General features: G+C 30.4%; 2 protein-coding genes across 2 annotated transcripts in view; one reads left to right on the forward strand and one right to left on the reverse strand.

Annotated features, from left to right (window-relative positions):
• Positions 1 to 3,406: 3,406 nt before the first annotated feature.
• On the reverse strand, positions 3,407 to 14,434 carry LOC143057665 (transmembrane protein 180-like). The gene is made up of 7 exons (XM_076231020.1): positions 14,373 to 14,434; positions 11,238 to 12,156; positions 10,773 to 10,878; positions 10,249 to 10,342; positions 9,591 to 9,762; positions 8,806 to 8,999; positions 3,407 to 7,883 (listed from the first exon to the last, which is right to left on the reverse strand). The coding sequence occupies exons 2-7, from the start codon at positions 11,906 to 11,908 to the stop codon at positions 7,651 to 7,653; spliced, it is 1,470 nt and encodes a 489-aa protein (XP_076087135.1). The 5' UTR covers positions 11,909 to 12,156; positions 14,373 to 14,434; the 3' UTR covers positions 3,407 to 7,650.
• A 4,970-nt stretch (positions 14,435 to 19,404) lies between these two features.
• LOC143057872 (neprilysin-1-like) overlaps positions 19,405 to 25,736 on the forward strand; it is a 31,594-nt gene continuing 25,262 nt past the window's right edge. The window contains exons 1-3 of the mRNA XM_076231324.1: positions 19,405 to 19,661; positions 24,345 to 24,469; positions 25,203 to 25,244. Of these exons, the coding sequence (XP_076087439.1) occupies positions 19,579 to 19,661; positions 24,345 to 24,469; positions 25,203 to 25,244 (250 nt within the window). The 5' untranslated portion in view covers positions 19,405 to 19,578. The remainder of the gene's footprint in view (positions 19,662 to 24,344; positions 24,470 to 25,202; positions 25,245 to 25,736) is intronic.

Raw genomic sequence — 25,736 nt, forward strand, 5'->3', positions numbered from 1 at the left:
ATATTGATGCCTCATGCTACGAAGTTTCCCTCTGTCACCTGTCCATTGACCTCATTTTCATGGTTCAGTAACTTGAAAACCAGGTGCTCCGCAGGGCGCAGCTTTATACGACCGCAGAGGTCGAACCCTGAACAGTTGGGGCAAGTATGGAAAAAACATTCAAGCGTGATACAGCTCTGAATTTGGATTGTGATCAAATTTTTGACATTACATAGGTTTTTTTACACAAAACAAATGTCAAGATTTTACAAATCAATTAAAGATTTTTTCTTCAAACTTATATAAATCTAAAATTAAATAGTTGACACAGCATAGGTTTCTGACACAAAATGAATGTGGTCTAATGAACTTAAAAATTTTTTTTTGCCTTTGAGCAATTCACTATGCTGTTGAATATTAATCCTCTCAAAAAAATGTTTGAAGAAATTTTCTTTTTATTTATGAAATCTGAAATGAGAAAAATTTAATCCCCCCCCCCATTTTTTTTTTCACATCCCTGTTTCCCTTTTTCCAAAACTGATATCAATTCAAATTTCTAATGGAGTTTGCAACAATAACTACTCTTTTAAATACATCATAAAATATTAAAATGTAAAATAAAGTGCTTGTTATCACTGAATGGTAAAGATTGGTTGGTAGTAAAAGTGAATATACATTGTTTATTGTATAAAACAATAAAAAAAACTTCATCAGCAACATTTTATATTGGCAAATTTCCAATGAAGTTATTTACATAAAGTTATTGGCAAATAAAAATAGAAAATGACATCATAGTCATGTCTGGCAAATGTCCAACATACATTATCTAAAAACATTTTAGATAAGATAAGGAAAAAAAGCTTCATCAGCAACATTTTATATTGGCAAATTTCCAATGAAGTTATTTACATAAAGTTATTGGCAAATAAAAATAGAAAATGACAACATAGTCATGTCTGGCAAATTTCCAACATATATTATCAACTAATATTCTATACAAAGAAAGATAACTCCAATTGAAAATTAATTGCTATTGCACAATATTGTGCAATTAGATATTTCTTGCTATTGTGCAATACTGTGCAATTGAAAATTTCTTGCTATTGCACAATACTTGATATGGAATCCTGATTTGGACCAACTTGAAAACTGGGCCCATAATCAAAAATCAAAGTACATGTTTAGATAAAGCATATCAAATAAGCCCAAGAATTTAATTTTTGTTAAAATCAAACTTAGTTTAATTTTGGACCCTTTGGACCTTAATGTAGACCAATTTGAAAACTGGACCAAAAATTAAGAATCTACATACACAGTTAGATTTGGCATATCAAAGAACCCATTTATTCAATTTTTGATGAAATCAAACAAAGTTTAATTTTGGACCCCCATTTGGACCAACTTGAAAACTAGGCCAATAATTAAAAATCTAAGTACATTTTTAAATTCAGCATATCAAAGAACCCCAAGGATTCAATTTTGGTTAAAATCAAACTAAGTTTAATTTTGGACCCTTTGGACCTTAATGTAGACCAATTTGAAAACGGGACCAAAAATTAAGAATCTATATACATAGTTAGATTCGGCATATCAAAGAACCCCAATTATTCAATTTTTGATGAAATCACATAAAGTTCAATTTTGGACCCTTTGGGCCCCTTATTCCTAAACTGTAGGGACCAAAACGCCCAAAATCAAACCCAACCTTCCTTTTATGGTCATAAACCTTGTGTTTAAATTTCATAGATTTCTATTTATTTATACTAAAGTTATGGTGCAAAAACTAAAAATAATGCTTATTTGGGCCCCTTTTTGGCCCCTAATTCATAAACTGTTGTGACCTCAACTCCAAAAATCAATCCCAACCTTCCTTTTGTGGTCATAAACCTTGTGTTTAAATTTCATTGATTTCTATTTACTTATACTAAAGTTATTGTGCGAAAACCAAGAATAATGCTTATTTGGGCCCTTTTTTGGCCCTTAATTCCTAAACTGTTGGAACCAAAACTCCCAAAATCAATCCCAACCGTCCTTTTGTGGTCATTAACCTTGTGTCAAAATTTCATAGATTTCTATTTACTTAAACTAAAGTTATAGTGCGAAAACAAAGAAAATGCTTATTTGGGCCCTTTTTGGCCCCTATTTCCTAAAATGTTGGGACCAAAACTCCCAAAATCAATCCTAACCTTCCTTCTGTGGTCATAAACCTTGTGTTAAAATTTCATTGATTTCTATTCACTTTTACTAAAGTTAGAGTGCGAAAACTAAAAGTATTCGGACGACGACGCAGGACGACGACGCCAACGTGATAGCAATATACGACCAAAAAATTAAAATTTTTGCGGTCGTATAAAAAGTTAAGATTTTTTGTAATGTTAATTTCTCTCTTATTATGAGTACAGTGTAACCTGCCTAATCCGACACACTGAGGGACCAGAAAATGTCAGATTAAGGAGGGTGTCAGAATACTCAAGATTTTTTCTACAAAGATAGGCATATTTTGTGACCATGAAAATGTGTCGGTTAAAGCAGGATGTTGGAATTCTCTGTCAGATAAGGCAGGTTACACAGTAATAGGATAACTTTATTTGGTATTTGAATACCTTGCAAGGACCTCATGCCTGTCAGACAGTTTTCACTTGACTTCGACCTCATTTCATGGATCAGTGAACAAGGTTAATTTTTGGTGGTCAAGTCCAGATCTCAGATACTATAAGCAATATGAATAGGTCTATAGTATTGGTTGTATGGAAGGATTGTAAGGTGTACATGTCTGGCAGGTGTCATCTGATCTTGAACCCATTTTCATGGTTCAGTGGTCAGTGTTAAGTTTCTGTGTTATGGTCTGTTTTTCTTAAACTATAAGTTAGTATAAGCAATAGGTCAACTATATTTGTTGTATGGAAGAATTGTAAGCTGTACATGTCTGTCTGGCATGGTTCATCTGACCTTGACCTCATTTTCATGGTTTATTTGTCAATGAGTCATTTTCTTGGATCATGTTAAGTTTATGTGATAGTTGTCCTAAGCTTTATACTTGGGGACTATCAACATAATATCAGTGATTAATAAAGAAGGCGAGACATCTCAGTGTCTGCACTTGTTAAGCAAACTGTAACATTTTCATACAAGTGTATCTACTTCTACTTCAGTCCTCAGTTTTAATCAGTATGAGAATTTTATTAGGTTTGAGACAATTTGAGGATTAAAGAAAACTTGGTAATAATGGATAACCAATTATTTGGTAAGGTTCATGTCTTAGACATTGGCAATCATTTAAGATCTCCTTATTCTTATATTTTAGTTCCGTCTTGTTAAATATAATTTTAACCAAATGGACATACTTACAGACTTACAGAACAAATGAAATTACCAGACTCAACTTTTTTTCTTCTTAAATATCAAGACATAAATAGATAACAAAGTACAAAAAACAACATTTTTATTTTGTTTAACAATTGAAAGTACAACAATAAATTAGTGAACAAAAATAAATATTTTGATATATTGATAAATGTACAGTAGCACCTTGAACTGGAATGTACAACTATCCTTTCAAAAGTCAATAATGTTTGGTTTTTTTTGGTTGAAACTTCAATATTTCAAACTATATTGAAAAACAAAGTCTATAATCATTTCCTAAGCAGTTTTACATAAACTGTGTAGTAAAACATCATTAAAGGTTGGATTTCAATAAATATAACATATTACACAATGTTTCAGCAAGGAAGTTATATCTCATATACCTCCCTGGTTTCAGAAACAATATTGTTTTCCCATACCAACATTATTCAAATTATTACTATTAAAATATCCAGGGAATAAAAATCATACTAATAATCATTTTTTATTTTCAATTTTTAGTTATTTTATAAATAGTTGATTGATATTAGAAATTTTGGTTTGGGTTTAAGTCTTTATAAAATTGCTGATGAAATCAGAATTATATTTTATTATTGCATTACCACGTTTTAATCATCACCATAAACCACCAAAAAATTTCTTACAATGATAAAAATTTTAAGAAATCAGAAAAGAAAAAGAAACATTTATAAAATATATTTTAAATAAACATTACAATAACTGACTGTGTGTTATCTATAAATGTATGAATTACCAATAATCATGCATGTTTTTTTTAAATTTTGGTTAAAGAATTAAGCGCATGAAAAATAGGAGGCACTTTTGTTAGTCCCTAACCACCCAATAAATAAAAATATCATTTACATATAATTCTTACAAACATATATGAGGAAAATGCAACCTTTTTCTTCAACTTTTTGCTTAATATTCAATGGGACTTCTTTGACAATGAATGAAAAGAAATTTACCCCAAATCAAATAATGAAACATGCACAATTATGAATCATGTTTTTTTTACCTATAATTTTTATTGTTACCCTGAATGATGAAGGAGAGGAGGAAAATGTGTCAATGACTTTTCTTTTTCAGCTTTTATATGCAAGGCTTATAATGCCTTATCTTTAAAAGGATAAAAAAAAAAAACAATCAATAATGTCCAAGAAATCAGTAAAAACAAATCCAATGACACCCCCTTCAATATTTTTCATTGATTTCATGACTTTAAATCTCATTTTTAAATAAATTTCTGTGGACATTTTTTAATGAAATCACACTTATATATAGAAGTGAATTAATGCATATATGTTATGTCTATTTTTAAAAACATTCTATTCATTGAAATGCCTTCCCCAATCTTTATTCATCAGTATCTTTTGAAAATAATGCCAATACTATATATTTTTTAGGTTTTCAGATGTAGTTCAAATTTCATCAAAAACTGAAATATTGCCGATTTACATAAACTTTTCCTGAAGAAAAATATACTTATAGTTTCTAACTCAAAATCAAAATTAAAAACTTCATGCCAAAAACAGGCACCATTAAAAAAAAGTCCCTGAAACTCATATTTTACAATATTCAAAGTACAGGTAAAACTATATACAGTTACAGTTTTACTTAATAGATAGGGCATAAAAGGTTGTTCAAGGTTTAAGTCTGAACTATCAAAGCACTCTCTCTAAAGTCATATATAATATGTGAGATAAACTCATAAAAAATGATAAAAGCAAATTTTAATCAAATGTAAATGGGACTAACAAATACTTAACTACCAAAGTATTTAAATTGCAAATTGTTTAGCATACACCACAAATGTAAATACATACATACATGTATAGTTTTTCACAGGCTCTGTATTAAGGATTTTGTTTTTATATTTTACATGGATTTATTACTATTTTAGATAGGTGGGATTACACACAACTGCATATTCAACTGGTATAAATTCTTATGTCTCTATATTACATGATAAGCTTCAACTATGTCACAGAAATACATTTTCATAGATTAGGTTAAGCATGTTGTTCAGAATAGTACATTTAAAATTGTATCATTTACCTATTCTGAACAATTCCATAATTATATTCATGCTGTATAAATATAAATACTTCACAGAAGTACAAAAGATGGATAAATAAATATGATTTATAATCCTGTATATTCCATAAACTATCTACCTCAATTTACAAGTATAACAATCAACAATAATGCTTATGAATATTTTCTGTATTTAGGTAGATCAGGTGTCACCTGCCATCTTCAAATGTGAAACACAATGTCTGCAATCAGTCTAAATCTTAATAAAATCTACAAATTATGAGACAGGAATGAAATTCATTTGTGAACTTTATCTGAAATGAAAACATTATGTGTTTATTTGCGACTGTTTTGAAACATTCACAAACATTTTTGAATGATTAAATTCTTTTTAACTTTGCAATCTAAGTGGAGATAACTAAGATAACCTTACTTTTAAAAAGGAAATTGTAGGGAATTTACCTCTTGTTTTGAAGCAAGAATACAAATCATGTAACCCCAATTTTTATTTTTATTATTTTTTGTGAAAGCATTATACACATTATAAAAAAAAATTCTCATATTTATCTTAAAATTCAATTGTTTAGTTTCCTTTCTACCACACAAAATAGGGTTGTCCATGTATATGATGTATAAACTATACAGCCTGTAGTGTGAAAATATATGTGACCCTTACTTTTTATTGTATATTAACTTAAAACAAAAATGTGGTCATAGTAAATTGATACCCCACATGCACTATCATTTTCTATGTTCAGTGGACTGTAAAATTGGGTTCAAAACTTTAATTTGGTCTTAAAATAAGGAAGATAATATCAAAGGGAAATGTGTACTTAGTTTCAAGTTGATTGGATTGAAAATTCATAAAAAACCACCTCGACCAGACTACCTCGACCAAAAACTTTAACCTGAAGCGGGACAGACAGTGGAACAGATGGATGAATGAACGGACTGCACACCAATAAACATAATGCCCATATATAAATAGGGCATAAGAAAGCATGATACAAACTACATTTTGGTAACTTATTAAACATTTCTATCATTTTCATTAAAATCCTTGATTTACCCAATCAGCATTAGGCATCATAATCAGTATAAATATATATTTTAATACTCTTATCACAGTATTACATGGCAAAGCTGTATACAACAATTTAAAAATAAGAAAATTATCTGTTATCAGAAAAGTTAGCATATGATTTAACAGTTATCAATATGCTAAAATCGAAATGCAAACCTTAATCAACCATTGTATCATTATAAGTGAAATACAGTTTTAACGTACGCTGTACAATAAAAAGTAAATGAAATACATTTCAAATAGAGGCTTACAATCAATCTATGCTGTTAGTATTCTACATTTGATTATTGTATATCCAGATTTTGGGAAATCTAATTAACATATTACAAAAAAGACTTTATAACTAAGAATTTGATTAATTAATAATAGATTATAAAGTATAAAAGATCCTGAAGAAATTATAGAGAAAAAGGGAGAAAATTTTACATTGAAAGATTGGCATACTAAATATATACTGTTTTTAATACCTTCTGAACCTGATTTCTGTAGGAACATTTCAAAGTAAATGTAGTTAATTAATCGAGAAATAAATATAAGATTAAAAGTAAATATTTAACCTAAAAATTTAAGTTATCAACATTTATCACCAATGAATGGTCTTTTTATCAAAATTTGATTTGATATTAAATACATTTGTACATATTGCTAAAAATAAATACATATATTTTTCTTTCACAATAACTTGTTTTTAATAGCAGTGAGAAAATTGCAAATTATAATAGTATATACTTCATGTATTAGGAATATATATCTTCATGTAAATTGGTCAGTTTTCAACCTATCAGTTTCAAATAATAGTTATAATTGTGATTAAAAAAAAACAAGGGTTTCTTATTTATTTTACTGACACCAATCAAGTTTGTGCCAAACTGTTTTAGGGTTGTCTGACCTAAAAAAGAAATTTGACATTGTTCTTCTATATATTCAACTAAAGATTCTGAAAATTTCTGTCTGACCGAATGACTTTTGTCTGACATTTTGTCTGACAGACAGAGTTTGGGATACACTGCCAATTACAATCAAAGTTAACAAGTCAACTCTTTCTTAGATAAGACAAACAATAAATCTTCTAAAATAAATTAATATCACGATTTCTTCAATTAAAGCACCAAGATGATTTTAAATCTTTCAATAAATGAACACCTATAATGAGCATACCCAAATATCAAAATCATTTTAAAAGATTACTAAACAATAGAATGCTCAGCCCCTGACCGAGCAGACTTCACCCATTTCAGTCTATCATTCTTCAGTGTAAACCGAGACCAAATAAACAGCTGTAATGAGGCACATACAATTGGAACATAAACAAGCATGTTAAAGATTCCACGTCTTTGCTGATCCAGAAATAATGGGTTTGGACTGGTTATTTCTGCATTCAAACCACTAACACTACTTCCTTGCTGAAAAATTTCATGACCTAAAACAGAAATAAGGAGATTTGTTATAACAATTATTAACTATCCATCAGAAATGAAAGGTTGATTAATTTTTGGTGTTTCACTCCACTATCCACACTTATGTCTATTTTGTGACAGGCAATGTTTATTGGCTAGGATTTCCTTTGATAAAGTTTTTTAATTCCTGATTAACTAAACTATGTATATAATAACTTTTCAATTGTATTACTTTGTATGTATTAAACTGTACTAATGAGGTAAAAGACGAAAAACATGTTTTGTTAAACTGTCCTGTATATTCAATTATTCGTAATGTTATTTTTAACCATGCTAGTCTTGTTGATGTCTTGTTTACATATATGTTTGATAATGAAAAATTTATATATATATACATGTATTTCTTTTTACGAGTGAAAATATGTGTGTTTTTTTTAATTGCCAAAATCTGCTTTGAAATTTAAATAAAGCAAAAATGTATTTTACACTCATGATAGTTGACTTGTATTTGTATTGTGATTTAAGAAAAAAATGTTTGATAGTCTCTCATAACTCATTATAGAGTGCACGTGGCTCTTGATGTTAACTTGTGTTTTAAAAAGCTGTATATTTTATATATAACAAGTGTTGAGACTTTAATGAAGTATTTTTCTTGTCTATCTTGTCTTGTCTGTATAAATATATCAGAATTTTAGAAATCATGACAGAAAACTGTTATTGACAAGAAGGTTCTTAGCTCCCAAGAGAAGAAAAGTGTGAACAACAGAAAAATGCAACAATAGGGATCTTGCATGTGTTTTGCATAGTATGCAATAGAGGACACTATTTCTAAAGCTACAAACTGTACATGCAAAAATGAAGCAATGAAATTGCAACCCTTAAAAATGTTGTTGCATACTAAAACCTATATGGTGATTTTCAAAAGTTTACTCGTGATAATATTACCTGTTTGTAAAGCTAACAGCCATGTACCAAGCAAAGGAGCAAACGTCTGTCCTGGTTTAGAGACGAGTGCAGCTGTACCAAACATTAACGCTGACACAGCCTTTTTACGTTTATGTAATACAAAATCTTCATCCACCAAATCACTGATAACTAGATTTAATAATTTACACGTCCCCTCTGTGAACACTCTGTTACTGTAAAAGATAAGTTGGTTTAATTAACTATTCAAACATTGTTAATTTAACAAAAGAAATGGGCCATTATGATATTTTTTATTGTTTATTATACTTTCCAACAGTAGATTTAGTTCAAGTGATGAATGAAGAAAAGTTATATAAATTACCGTTTTTCAATGCAGGGTTAATTGGACTTATAAGAAATTTCAAGATTAGGAGACTGACAAGTTTATATTTAAAAATTGAATGCTTCTTTTTATAATCTTATTGGGTTTTAAAGCACAGAAGTGCTTCATATTAAAAATGTTTCCACACTACAATTTTTTACAACCATATAAAGTTATGAATAAAAGCATTCAATTCCTATAAATGTATTTTTATGCCACAACCATGAATTTGAAGGTTAAATAAAGTTTTTTGATGCACTATTCTAACATTGTCACGGAAAGCATGTGCATTAAAATGATTAAAGGGAAATAAAATATGATATTGAAGTGTTTTGCTTTTGTTGTTATAAGTCAAGCAAAATTACAGAATCTAATGAAAAATACATGTAACGTTATTATTGCAAAGTAAAGGTTGAATAATGTTATATTAATTTCTACAAACCTAGCTACAAACAGGCATAGCAACCATATATTTTTTGGTCCTGCTACAAACATTGTAATACTGATCAACAGTTTGACAAAAAACAGCAGATTTATCACATTATAGACTCCAAACTTTCTACACAGGGACAGGAAATATAAATTGTTGATATGTGGTGCTAGAAAGGATATTCCTGAAATTAGAAGAAATAAATACTGCAATTCAAGAAATTAATATTCCATCTTCCAAATAAATTACAATTCACAAAATTCTACACAATTTTATAATATTCCCAAACTCAAATCAGGATGAAGTGAGATACATGCATGTATAAGCTTGGCAATCAAGAAATAGAAAAAATCACTGCATGTTCAGGTCTCTGTACAATGGTTTTCAAAACTTCGATATTGTGGAATACAGTTACTTCGAAACTTCTCTTTGTCTCACCAATAGGTATAATTTAATGTTCAAACAAATTTAAATTTAGCTGAGATGAAACTTATTTTGAGTTAAATGTGTACATAACATTGTGCAAGAACAAATACTATTTAAGCTCAAATAAACTGACCTTATCAATTTAAGTTCAAAGTTTTCAAAACTAAAACATCAGATTGTCTTCTAAGCAAAGTTCTAAGAAATTTAATATAACCTTCAGCCATGATATTGTTTGTTTACATACCTATAAGGAAAGCTCCCAAACCAGAACTATAACCACCTAATAAGTTCTCTAGGAACAGTGGGAAGAAATTGCTGTTGAAATGACAATGGAAAACCTACAAAAAATATAATCAAACACCTGTGATTATTGAATGTTACCAACTTACATTTGTACACACAAATGGCTCAACATGTTTAGTAGTTGTTGTTTGTTGATATGGTTCTTATAAGTGTTTCTTGTTTTTTTTTTATATAGATCAGATTGTTGGTTTTCAAGTTGGAATGGTTTTACCCTAGTCATGTTTGGGGGCCCTTTATAGCTTGCTATTCGGGGTGAGCCAAAGATCTGTGTCTAAGACTATACTTGACCTAATAGGCTATAATGGTTTACTTTTACAAACTGTGATTTGGAAGGAGAGTTGTCTCCTTGGTACTCATACCACATCTTCTTATATCTATAAGTTGCTGTTCAAATATTTCATGTATAACTACAAATGTAAATTGCCTTTTATATTATCATAACACATATCAATTGAAAATCTGTACCTGTATTAGATTCATCACAGAAAAATATTTAAAATTCTTGTGTTTCATAAGCTGTTTGACAAAAACCAGTATAGACTTGCTTTGTGGTATAACTGCTTCTTCATGTCTGAAATAAAAATATAAATTTTGTTAAACGTGTTAGATGAAGTTATTTCTATGATTATCATGATTACCTTCTACCGTAAACGTAGAAAACGACAATTTTACTTCTTATCATTTTTTCCCAACAAAGAATGCCATTTTCTGCATTCATGCATAAAAAAACCCTGCAGATTATATGTTTGCTTTCAAATAAGTACAGTGATCTATATCTGTTAATTTCTGTGTCATTTGGTCTCATGTGGAGAGTTATCCCATTTTCTTTTTTATATATGCAAAATGTATCAATATGTTTTATGCATAATAATGTTAATACATTTATGTGTCTGTCTACAATTTAAAAGCTTGGATCTATTTATAATGTACCTTTCATGAGACTCTGTCTTTCTGGTTGCCATCGGATGTTCTTTGACATAGGACTGTTTCATTGCACTGGCCATCACAGTAAATCCAAGTAAGGAAACAACAGATATACAAACACAGTATATCCTGAAGGAGGTAAAATTAGATTTGTCCCATAAAATGTAAGACAAGAACACAGAGGCTGACCCAAGAGCGCTGAATAATGAACTCTTGGCATTTAACTTAGTTCTGGCTTCTGACGATATTGCAAGATCGGCAAGTAAAGCTGAGTGATGGAGATCAATCATGGTTAAAAACGTGTCATACAAACATAAACAAACAATAAACTGTAACCATGGATATCCCCATGGAAACCAAAACATTAAAAATGTCAACGTAAACAAGGGACCATTTATAGATAATTTATTTAGCCGTTGCATAACAATGTCTTGAGTTGTGGAAACAGAATTGCTGAGATATTTACTATCACTGAGCCAACCAAAAAGTGGATCATTAAATGAATTCCAAATCAGGAAAACCGTTTCTCCAATCCAAAATGAGGTTTTGTCGATTTTGTAAACTGTAACAAACATATCAACGTGATATAATAGAAAGACATTATGTAAAATTGTTAGGAACAAGGACATAGACCCGTAACAAAGGTCCATTGGAATTCGCAGATTTATTATACCCATTTTTAATTATTGTATATTTCTTCTGGTTTCTCTTGATTTTACTTTGATACTATGTTGTTTATTTGAATTGGTGTACAGTATTCAGATTTGTTGGAATCATTAGTTACTAGCATCACAGAAGTTTAGTGGAAGCTCCTATGAACTCATATGCAAATAGTTCTTGTTTGGAAATGTATAAGATGTTTTAAGTCAAATCCATATTGAGTATAAATTGTCACATGTCTACAGTTCTTCATTTGTAATGGGTGCTGAAAAAGACAAGGATAAAATTATTACAAGAGTTTTGTACATGTGTAAATGTATATATCTGTACATGTGGATAAAATAATTCCCTATAAATAGCAACACTTAACATACATATCATTAAGTGTCCAGAATAATCAGTACAAAGCTTGAAAACTGCATGTACATGTAGTTTAACTCCGCCAAATTGTGTATGTACCTGTCCAAAGTCAAGAGCCTGAATTGCAGTGATAATGGTTTGTTGCTCTACATTTTTATATCATACATGGTAAATTGTAATTCTTTAGCAGGGATCAAAATAAGCAGTGTTCAAGTGGTCTGAGACCAGTAGAATTTGCTTCAGATCAGTAGATTATGTCAGCTAGAGGTCTGGTGGACCAATAGAAATATGTGGATAAAAATCACTGATTGCATTGCAATGTTGATTTGTTAACAAAAAAGTTTATGTGCAAAATCAATTACAAGGTAATGAGGGGTGCTAAGTATTACAATTGATCAAGTTAATTAATATCTCGGGTAAGCTTCCTTCACAACAACACAAGATGTGGAATTTTTGGAAGGTGTTACATCTCAGGTAAGCTTCCTTCACAACAACACAAGATGTGGAATTTTTGGAAGGTATTAAACAGAAAAAAAGAACTTAGGTGTACATATAAAACATGTGATTATAGAAATAGTCAAGACCGTACATCATTGTACATGATGTCAACCATGTCAACAGCATGGTAACATATTTTTCATCATTTAGTCTTCTGAAATGCAGTTAAGACACACCATCATCTTTGTCATAGGTTTAAAGTCTGTATGAAGTGGTTATTTCAGAGTCAATATACATCTTATTTTTTTCACCAAGATACAGAAAACTTGTGTCAAAATTTTCAAACGATATGATACATTGTACATGTAGATATATTTTATAAATGATACTGGAACTTGAAGAACATTTTTTTGTTGTTATTTCAAACAGATATGACATGTATGAAAACATTGTGAAAGGCTCTCCTTAGTTTTTTTTAATTACCATAATTACATTGCAATTGTCTGCCTTTGATTTAGATTTGATGTACATCATTGTCATGATTGTACATGTAAGCAATGGTTTTCTCAAACATGTCCAAAGTTAAACAGGTTGAGAACAACACCTCAAATGTTGGGTAACCCCTCAATGTAATGACTACCCCTTTTATGACATGTATGAGCATGATGAGGGATTCATTTCAAGTGATACATTTTTTTTCAAAACACTTTTTAGTTATAGTACAAATTAACAATTTTTTATATTATTTGAAAAAAAATCCAAAAGATGAAAGAACTTTGCATCTATCCATAGGTGCTTGAGGACAGGATCCTGTTATGAGCCCCCCCCCCCCCCAAACCAGTATACAATATTAGTATTAATATATATGGTATAAATAAGTGATATATATTTAAAAAATCTGAGATTTATGATAATAAGGGGAGAGACTATGGGGGGCTCATAACAAGATCCTGTCCTCAAGCCCCTATGCATCTATCTGGTAATAATTACAATGTACATGATCAAAATATGTCCCCCTTCTTGTCTGTGGGAGTCCCAGACAGTCCTTCATTTAAGGGATATCCCTCACCTGTTAAAACAATATATAATGTAGCAGGTGAAATATTTTCTGAAGAGACACACATTGAAGTAGAGGGAAGGAGTGGGAATGTGTAGTTACCTTAGTCCAAATAATTATGATGTCTAGATAGGCTATTTTAATTTTTTCTGGGACGCCTTCCTACTACAGACACAACTGTATGCATTCATAACAATGCATATAAATTGTAAAATAAATATTCCTGACTCCTTGAGACACAATTTATAGTCTGTGACACCTTACCCATTGTTGGTGTTCTGAATCAATATAGGAATTTTCTGATGAGGTGGACAAATCAAAAATTGCTCTGAACTCAGTATCCCAAAATTATGCATTTGAATTAGGATAAATAGTTGAAACTCCCAACTTTATCCTGGGTATTGAACTCCCCTTTTAAAAATGTCTGGATCTTATCTTAATTAAGACTAACATAATTCCAGCTGTTAGTGGTTGTCAGAATTTCAGAAACAGTTGCCGGTAAACTTTTATTTAAATTTTTTAGAAAAGACAATGGCATCATTGTTACACCCTTTTGCGAGAGAGGATATGCTTTGTTGCCACAAAAGATCAAAATACATAACCTTATGGCTTATAACTATACACACCAGAAATTATCAAAGAAAAATTTGTCAACAAATCAAAGCAGGAAACGAGTCATTCCCGGAAGCTAAGTGAAGTGTCTAAATAAATGAAAGTTAGGACCAGACTAGAGAATTTTCCGTATTTATTTTCATTTCTATTTTTTAACAAAATTCCAGTTGTATCTTCAATGAATATACGTTGTGCTATTTAAAGAACAAAACAATTTACAAAGTAATTTCATAGGCTGCAACTATCAACCCAAGGATTTATTTAGTAAGCTAAGACTATATAAGGGGGCCATTTCTGCCTGGAACATTGTTACTAGTTTAATACGTAGTACAATGTATATATAATAGTTCCATTTTTTATATTCTTAATTTTGTAGGCCTTTTTTAATTTTTTATACTCTTTGGGTATTATTCTCTATTCTTTATAGTTTAGCACCTCTGGAATATTCTCTATTATCTGGGACTAATATAGTCCCAGCTATAAGGGACGACCATTTGATATTCTGGGAGGGGGGGGGGGGCAGGAGGATTTTGAAAATAAATAAGTTAACTCAGCCTTGATAATCACAAAAATAAATGGTTTGTTCTGTGGTAGTTTGAAAATAAATTACCTGACTACAGCAGGTCTAATCGAAAGTATGAGATGGTACCAGATTCTTCATAAATTCATCTTTTTTTCAAAAAAAATCGCCTTGGCAAACACTGCCCAAATTGTTTAATAATAAATAAATTTGGTGTATTTACTGTCTTCTGATTGGTTAAAATTATTAGTTTTATTTTCAATGTTGTCAATTTTTATGGCGACACGCCCACTCCGCTGACGTTGTGTATTCATACACCAACATGTGTGTACGTTGTTATTGTTAATATAAATAATATAAAAAGTTCTTTGAGCTTTATTTTTGATAGAAATTTATTTATAATGAATGGCAATAATCTATTTTGAATTTATTGAACCATAAAATTAATTTTTGACTCTTCACATTTTACATAATCCGCTTCGCGGATTATTCAATGTGAAGAGTCAAAAATTAATTTTATGGTTCAATAAATTAAAAATAAATAATAGCCATTCATTCAATAAAAGTATAAATATTATTTAAATATACTTGAAATGTCTGTTAATTGGCTTCATTTAACTTGAGGTATGTTTTCTCAGCAACACTTACCTCACTTTTATTTAAGAGGGCCGTAACTACATTGAGGCAAATGCGTCATGTAGAAAATTTCAAAACCAAACGCTTGTCTCCATATCAAATTGTTTTCACGTCGAGTGTCTTGCAAGAAGCAAGTTGAACTGTCCTCCCTAAGACGTAGCCCCTGATTTTTCAGGATCAATGTTTCTTATTTATTTGTCTTTTGTATATTGATTGCCCTTCTGTATTCTGTTAGTGTTACATTCCTTTTGTAATTTAGTAATTTTGTTATTAACTTGATCATGAGTTTAAAAAACAGAAGCCAAAGACTTCAACTATGTGAATTACATTTTTGCTTTATCATGCATATTGGTCTATTGATGTTGTCCCTAAAAACTTACGTCTTACACTGAATGTATACATTTTGCTTTGAGACCAAAAATAAGAAAGGGTCTGGGGAACACTCAGAAAGCATGATTTTGCATCATTTTTTCTAAAGCTTCTTGTGCCTTCAGTGGCTCCAAAACCCTTAAAAAAAAAATTGCCTCGCTCCGCTCGGCGTACCATGTTTTGCCAATACTTTTAAAATAGGCTAGATACAATCAATCTTTAATATAGTGTCTTGAAGCAATACATGTATATGCAGTTCGGAATATAGAAGTTTCATTTCTGCAGAGGATGATGATTAATTCTGATTAAATGGTACATGATGACTTAACTATACATGTATTATTTAAAATTTATTAACAAATAATTCAAAAATTGTTTTCGAATATTATAATTATAGTTGTGAAAATAAATAATCAGTCCCTTGCTTTATTGAAAATGAAAAATCTTGCTTCAATAGTGCAGAAAATAGATAACATGTCCTCTTAGTTTACAAAAATAAATAACCGTCCAAAACAAATCCTCCAAAAAAATTGGCAGGACAGGAGTTTTGAGTAAAAAAAAAGGGCAGGATGAGACACCCCCCCCCCAAAAAAAAAATCAAATGGTAGCTCCCTAAACAAAACAAGGGAAGATCTCATGTGCTCCGGAAGGGTATGTATTTTCTGCTCCACATGTAAATGTGGTAATTGTTGAGGCCCTCAATGTTTCATTAATGTATATTGTTTGAATATTCTACACTCAGTATGCATTGTGCCTATATTTTTCTTTATTAAATAATTTCAGTGCAATACGAAATCTGTCAATAGCAATAAACATGTCACCGATGACATAAACACTTCATACCTGTATATTTAATAAACTTGTAGAATCAAATACAGGTGAACCTACTTTTGTTATCTTGTTTATGAAATCTTGAATAATAGAAAACAACACAACGACAATAAACCGATAAAACAAGAATTAAACTCGTCCTTAAGATAGTTTTACTACAGTAAAGAAGATAATTTACACATTTTTCAGACTATAGATATCCATCGGAGGCTTATCTGGTACCAGTTATATAGCTTTTCTAAAACGCTTACCGTCTAACACCGACATTCTGTATTCAAAATATCCGGGGCAATTGTTTTATCCTATACTCGGTCCATGAGTCCCACAAAGGGTGTGAAACTTATAAGGCTTTCGTCTCAAAACTTCAGTTTTCAAAATATAACTTTTATATTATGCAGAGTTTTATTTATTCATTTTTTTTTTTCAATTTCACTCATAAATGAATCGGCATAGCACTTATATATACTAAACCCTATGTAATTTTAAAATTGAATATCTACTGGAAGAACTAATTCCTTAGTAAAATCAAAACACCTTCAAGTCTTTATCGAAATATGGAAAAGTTAAAAGAAGAGTGTTCGAGATATTAACCCTTATGCATTTTAGTGTTTTTTGCATTATCCACAAAAATGAAAATGTTATACCTCTAAGATGTATAATGACCGTTTCTTAAATTTGAGCATGGAAAGGGCTAGTCTTAATAGTGGGAACTATAAAAGTTGAAACATTTCAAACATTATTCGAGATAGTACACATATTTGTAGTCGCCAAACATTTCCTCTAACCCGTGACAGTGGTATAACGACACAAGAACAAACCATTTTTAAAAGTCAGTTGATACTGGACTTATCAGACCGACACGTAGCACACAGAAAAACAATGACCTGCTAGTAACAAAAAGACGTTGCTACTTAGGACACAAATTACAGAGTACTCACAGCTACTTATACTTAAGCTAAAAATCACCAAAAAATACAAGAGCAGATTTGATTTTATCTGAATCCTTTATATTTTATATCAGTTGTATTATATCTTTATGTGAAGATTTATCTGAATAAATATTATTTTAATGAAACATCCAAACATACTATCCACACTAACCTCTATCCGCACTTGTTTAAATAAAAACATTAAAATCCTGCATCTAGGATTAACATAAAATCGGGACATATGGATTCAGTACAAAGACTTCAAAACAGGCAGATAAAAACATAATATATTGTGAGATGCCAAATACATATAAGAATCATTTGACCGAATTTTTGAAGGACTGCATATAAATTTTCATGGCTGTGTAGACAATTCAATTCAAGTCAATATTTATTGGAAAGAGCACAGTAGAAGCGTGATACAAATACAGACAATGATAGTATCAAAACGACATATTTATAAAGAAAGATTATAGCAATAAAATATTTTTTTTGTACCGATAAAAAAATATCAAAAGGATCGTATAACAGAGTTCTACTGATAACCTTTCAGAAAAACATGATTTTCAAGGATCGATAAGTTTACTCAGATCTAAAGTTTACGGGCTCTATAAATAATATCACTGTAAAAATGTTGATGTGATATCCCGTTTTGTAATCAGATTTCTACAGGTCTTATGTAGTATTTTGTTTGCCTTTTAAATTATTTTTATTTTGCCTATATATAGCGTATGCTGTAGTTGTCTTTTTGCCATTTCTTTTTTGTTTACTGGGTTATATATACTTTAGTTGTCTTTTTGTTATTTCTTTCTTGTTTACTGCATGGGTTGTATATACTTTAGCTGACCTTTTGCTATTCTTTCTTGTTTACTGGGTTATATATACATAAGCTATATTTTTGTTATTTCTGTCCAAATGCAATGCATTGGTTCTCTGTTTGATACGCCTGTCTATTAAATTTGGATTAATGCTTTGGTAGTCATTTTGTTAGTTATGTCTGATCTAAATACATTTGTATCTTAAAAGTTGTTTTGTCAAACATATGCATTTATGAGATTTGTGATTTGGATATACGAGACTAATAGACTATTATGGAATAATATATGGCAAAGGATATGATAAAATTTTGAAGGTGATATTCCGGTCCTCCTTTTCTCGTAATGATTTACCCTTGGATGCGAATCATCTCTAAATTTCATTGGTCAAGAACAACACTTCGGGTGCCATTTGGGGATTAGGAACTGTTCCCTCTATACCCTCTACCATAATTCACATACTAGTAATTCTGTGTGGATATTCTCGCTACGTTGAAGATCCATCGGTGGCCTTGTGCTACCCTCTGGTCTTTGGTACATGCAATGTATCCATTCTCAATTTTATTCAAAACAATATTCCAAATGAATTTCACATGTAAGAATTAATTTCTGTTTACACATAATTAAAATGTCAGTCGTTTACTTAATGGTGAAATGAACCAAATACTGTATTTTTAGTAGAACATATTTCTGAATGAAATATATTGTGAATGGTAATTCTAAGATAGTACTTGAAATAACTGAGGGTAATGAATTACGCATATTTAGACAGAGGTAATGATGAAAACACAACAGCGATCAATTGGATGTCTAATTGACTGAAAACAATTATCAGTTCATACTTATATTAAAAGAATTTAGAGAAAAGAGAATATTCAAAGTGGACGAAATTCATTACAAATAATCAACGACCTTTAAATTGCGATGTAACTATCATATCATTACTTTATTACCGCTAATGCAAACTTGTTTCAAGATGTGGTATTGTCCTACCGAATAACTCAAAGATAAAAACACCTTTCATTTGAACTAGAGCGTTGGGATTTCAACTATTGGCAGGTTTAGTTTTGGACATTTTCCACGTGTTTTTACGGTTTTTGTTAGCAGAGGTTTCGCTAAAATGTCAGAAAAAAAGTCATACGAATATGATAATGCAAAGAATGGAGATACTAAAATTGTACACTCAGGCGATGTCGAAATTCAGTAAGTACTTTAAAATTTGTTTATGCAGTTTCTTATTTTACATAATGCTCATAAATTTGGGAGGGGGAGGGGTCCTTAATTTCTGTATTCTTTTTACGCTATGCTTCTCTATCCTTAACGTTTATTCTGAAAAAATCTAATTTTACTATTATTTTTTTTGTGATGAATTGATTTCTGTATAATTTACATCGTTCATTTCTTTATTCAGTGTTGAATAATCCGCAAAGTGGAAATGAATTTATATTAGTTGCAAAACTTGTTTCCCAATCCACTATAGATAAACCCTATTATTTTCTACTTTTTGTGTATTTTGCTCATTTTTCACTTGTGTTTTAATTTAAATTTTACTTATTTACAGACATGTAATGCTAACCAGTTATATGAAAATATTATCATGTGAATATTTTACAAAATAATGGCGTTTAAACATAATTTATATTAACAATACAACAGAAAAAAACTATATCTATTTCGAATGTTTTAATAAATGGCAAAAATTCATTGTCGTTTCTGTGTTAATAAATGCAAGCAACATAACCCACGATATGACTGATATTATTATCGACAAGATTTTAAATGATTCGGATAATAAAATAGTCAGCAAAAGAAACGATACAAGGCAATGTTTTTACCATAAATTATAAAATATAATACATTGTACAATGGTAAATAATTGTCCCAATTGCTGTTATTTTTACAGAGTGTTATTTTGAATGCCTTTTCAGACATTTGAAAACTTAATTCGCATCTTCGAAATAAAATGCCGACTTTTAACATAATTTTCCGCAAAATAAATTTGACCCCTGTGTTCAATAACTCGATAATATTTGGTCAGATTCTTTTAATAATATGCATTTGCTTTGTTAACGAATGCTTTTCATTGGATAATTTAACAGTTTTTCCTAGTTTATTATATTTTTTGATAAATTGGAGTTTTAACTTGTGTATCGTTTCTTTTGTTGACTAGTATACAAGGATTATATATTTTAAAACTCTTTGTATATATAAAGGCACACATATATCAATAAACTGCATTGAATCAGTACAAGATACTCACATTCTCTGACATCTGTATCAATTTTTATTTTATTGAATACATGTACATCAGAAAACAATTGAAATTATAAGAACATACGTAATTGTGGATTTTTTTAAACTATTTTGTCAAATCAACAATAGCATCCATCGCTAGTTTTGATAATGATAAATGAAATATGTCTGTTTTATTTGATTTGATTTGACTTGCGTGTTTTGTATCGTTTCTGCAATCAGCATCCAAACACAAATATAAACATGAATAAAAGATCAAATTAAATATATAGAGAAAACTGATTCTGGGTGCTATTTTGATGCCCGATTTCGCAATAAGATTGATAAAAAAAAACAAAAAAGAAAATATTTTACGCATTTCAGATTCTCGAAGATAATTCGTAACATCGTAAATGAAGGGTTTATTCAGGTGTTAGTATATATAACAGGAGCGTTACAGATATGAATACCACTATCCCAGTGCCCTACATTTGCTAATTTCTCTGTTGCATACATCAGAGGTATTTTACATATACCTGATGACAGCAATATTTGTACATGGACAATTTAGGACATGGACAATTTAGGACAGAGATTCTGGTTATTCAAAACTATATGTCCTCGTTAAATGACTATAATTTCATATCCAAAAAGGGACAATACTGACTTAGTTCGTTGTCACAGATCCGAAACTAGTGTTGTTCATATTAACATTCCATTGGATTCAGTAACAATTTTACCACAAATTACTTAAAACCTTAAGCGTTATTTTTTCCTAAATACACATATTTGGTTTGAAAGTTTGTCTATATACCTGTAGAACACTGGATATCTCAACTATTTTTTACGGGATGTTGTTTATAAAGCTTGCATATTTAGAAACGATCCTTGTGAAATTATAGATCCTTTTGTATTGTGGTATTTTATGGTACAGACATTGATTTTTGTTATCAATTAATTAAAACATAATATGTACATATTATTGCTGTCCTGATACACCTTTGATATCATATTTGATTTTCGTTTTCCGATTTGTACATATTTAATCAGGCCATCTTTTTCCCCATTTCAATTATTAAAATAATTCAAAGTGAAGCCTTTTATAGCTTGCTATACTGTATAGGTTTTGCTCATTTTTGAAGGCCGTACGGTGACCTGCAATTGCTTAATACTTTTACCTCATTTTGGTCTTCCTTTTGAAGTTCATATAATTGGCAATCTTGTTATTTTTATATTTAGAAAAAAATAACTAGATTAATTAAAATACAGAGCTGTGCCATGAACGCATGATACGTCCGTTTCATATTATACTAAAGTTTGAACAACCTATTAACATACTTGTGTCTTGTCTATAAAATACATTCTTTTGTGAATAATGTAGATAAAAAGTATACCTAATGTACACTTTCCCCCTAGAACTAAAGTCTGAGAGCTTGTTTTAATTTCCCGACTATGTGTAAGTTAGCCAATAACGTGTTCCTGTTTGGGAAAGGGGGGTGGGGGTTGCATTGCAGTCTAACATACTTAACCCAGAGCATTTAAATCCAACCAAGTTAACGGACACGGCAAAATTTCAAAACTACATTTTTAAATATTTTCTAGTGTAAATCCTGCAAATTACATCATGATTTTTGTCGGTCCAAAGCAGAAACATAAATCATTTCAAATTGAATAATATCACAAATGAATTACAATTGTGTTTAGATATGTTCATGGTCAATATCAATCGCTCGTAGATTTAATTTATGACCACCGATATTAGGAAATATTTATTTGTTCAGTATTGATTCAATAGATTTTCAAAATAATGTTATCATGTCTATGCGAAAGATATGACCGGGCTACCGTCTTTTGTCATAATATACGGCGCCGTTGTTTTCTTTCAACCACATACACTAAGTAGACTTCAATAAATTTTGTAATACTATGTTATCTTACAAGTAGATACCAATTCACAGGTATAAATTGTATATGTTATATGTATATGCATGCTTTGAATGCAATTTTATTTTGAGTGTTCATAATTATCTAACTAAAGCACATCGTCAAAAGGTCGATTTTGTTACCACATTACTTTTCGAACTTTGAATAAGGGAACGACCATTTATCTTAAAATACGACCAATTTGATGAAAAAATATTCTGGTCAAGCAGATGACAACAAAAATATTTCTGAATCTAGATTTACCCTTATACACCTTATGGTGCTAAATTTTGAAGAAGAAAACAATGATTTGATTTATAACGTTGAAAAAATAAAAAATAATATTCCCGCGTTGAGTGAAAAAAAATCTTACTTAAATTCGACAAAAAAATCATACCAACCCCATCCCCGGGGTCCGTTTTCAGTTAAATGGTTGCTCCCTAACTTTCTTGTAAGGAAACAAATAATCAAGTACAACTTTAACATCTCAACATCACATTTAGATGTTACTGAAAGGTGTATCCTAACGTGTTTTGCTTGTTTTTATTATGTTAAGCTCTAATCATCGAAAAATAAAGATAAAGAAGATTGAAATTGATTTGACAGAAATAATAAGATACATGATTGATATGGCAACCCTTCGATTACATCATTTCCAAAATATCATATTATCTATACTAGAAAAAATAAATAAGTTGCCAATTACTATCATCTTTATCGAATGATTTTGAAGAATACAAAATATATCAGTTTTGACGTTCTAAAAGAGGGGCAAAAGATACCAGAGGGACACTCAAACTTACAGATAGAAAACAAACTGACAACGCCATGGATTACTAAAAAGAAAAAGAAAAACAGTAAAACAATAGTACACAAAGCACAACATAGAAAACTAAAGACTTAGCAACACGAACTCCACCAACAACTGAGGGTGATGTCAGGTGTTAAAACCTAATTTAACGTTGAAAACACAATGAAAATTTTTAAAACGAGATATTTAATAAGATATTGGTCTAGATTTTAAAATGAATTACAATAAACAATTAAAATTTTAAAAACCAAGAAATTTGCCGTTTTTTTTATGTTAATGAAACATTGCGGTAAAAAGGTGTCAATGTTCAAAATATCAAAACAAAAGTATAATTTCAAAATCTGTGTAGTTACATGAACTTATTTATACAAACTACAACACTTTGGGTTTTTAGAAACTCTAAGGGTTTTTTACCCTAGGAATATATCACCTCAGCTATTTTCAGCTTAACTCTTCGGAATTGTGGATCTTTTTAATTGCTCTTTACTTCGTGCTTTATTTGGCCTTATAACTTTTTGAAACGGTAGTCACTGATTAGTCTTTTATCTATACGAAAAGCATTTACTTACTTACTTAGTCCTTGTTATGCCTTTTGGCACATAGGGCAAGGACAAGTTGCCGCCACTCCTCTCTGTTTTCTGCTTTTTTCTCAATAGTTCCCCAGGTGTAACCTCTCTCTTTCATCTCTGTTTCTATTGTTCTACGCCATGTTGTTTTTGGTCGTCCTCTCTTCCTTTTTCCCTCTGGTGTCCATCTTAATGCAACTTTGGTCATATCTCCGAAAAGCACGTCTAGCGATATATACACGTTTGGGCCTGGTATCTCTGAACCACTCCACCACAAAGGCTACATGTATATATATCTTTCTTTTAGTTGAGGAATAAGGGAGTTTTTTTTAGACGGTATCTTTATATTTGTAGATTCCAGGACAAAAGTAAACGAACAGCATTAGAGAAGATTCTTATTGCTGTTGTATTAATGTGTGTTGTTGTTATTATTGTTTTGGCTATTGTTGCAGCAATCAGGAAAAATGATAAAGAGTCGGGTAATTATTATAATTAAGTTGATTCTACTTTTGAGTTAGTGGCAGATCCCGTAATGGCGCGTAGAGATAGCCACACAAAATAATTGTTTCTCGCTATTTTTTTATTTGTTAGCATACAATCGTCCAACATATTCTTGCGTATTACTATATTATCAGTTTCATGGAATTACGCCCCTTTTAATAACCTCTAAGTTTTTTTTATATTTGAACAATGCAGGATACTAGTAAAAAATATAAGTATTTGCGATTTGATGAAAAAACGAAAACATTGGGAAACATGAGTGACGCCGATGTTTTAACTGTGACATTTCTCATACATAGGTGAATGTATGATACATGCATTACTATTATGATACACTACTGAACTATGCTTCAGAATCGGAGTTTTGGTCTTGAGACAAATATGTTATTTGTAAGGCCAGGATACATATAAAAACTTAAGTCCGCACATAAATTATATATAAGCTAAAACACTAGATTCCTTACTTATCCTAGAAATTAAAATACATTTTCAATATTATATTCAATTTGATAAAATATTCTGAGGCAGCCGTAGACAAAAAAAGTTCTTGAACTTATAGGCATTACTACGTTTTCTTGATTGGATCTGAATGAACTCTAAGTCTTTTAATAACCATGCTTTATCTACACCATCGAGAACGATCTGTATTGTTTTTAGTTCCATGGTAAAATAATTTCTGTAGATCACACTGATTACACTATGTCTTTTCAGAAACAATTGGTGTGTGTACGTCAACAGAATGCACAGTGGCAGGTGAGTGTCGGGGCTAATTGACTGGTTTTTATTTAAACATATACATGTAACACAAAACAACATATATAAGTTACACCTGAAATTTGAAAATGTCGTTCAAGACAAGAGCAAAATAAACTAGATTTGTAATTGCTACCAATAACGGATGGCACCCTTCCCTCATAGCCAGGGTAACAACAGCCATTTTGAAAATTCCAAAGTCAAAGAGTGCATTTACACATGTAAAATATCATTTCCGTGAAATTTCTAAAAGTTTGGAGCATTTTGAAATTTTGGACATTTTTGCTGTTTCCATGGTAACGGTAGCCATTTTGGAAATTCCAAAGCCAAATTTCATAGCAGCATATGCCAATTGATATGTGTACGAAGTTTCATCAATTTTGGAGCATTTTGATATTTTGGACAGTTTTGCTGTTTCCATAGTAACTGCGGCCAATTGAAGAGCAAACCCCCAATTGCAAATCTACACGTGCTGAAAAATAATAGAAGGAA

This window comes from Mytilus galloprovincialis, chromosome 13 (assembly GCF_965363235.1).
Source record: "Mytilus galloprovincialis chromosome 13, xbMytGall1.hap1.1, whole genome shotgun sequence".
Classification (NCBI taxonomy): domain Eukaryota; kingdom Metazoa; phylum Mollusca; class Bivalvia; order Mytilida; family Mytilidae; genus Mytilus; species Mytilus galloprovincialis.

Bases quoted from the DNA above. Each gene is read 5' to 3' on its own strand.
- LOC143057665 (XM_076231020.1), bottom strand. From the start codon at position 11,908: ATGGGTATAATAAATCTGCGAATTCCAATGGACCTTTGTTACGGGTCT. The intron at 10,879-11,237 runs GTACATTATAAA...TTTTTATTTCAG, and splicing joins AAGACAGAGTCTCATGAAAG to ACATGAAGAAGCAGTTATAC. The intron at 10,343-10,772 runs GTACAGATTTTC...TATTTTTTGTAG, and splicing joins CTGTGATGAATCTAATACAG to GTTTTCCATTGTCATTTCAA.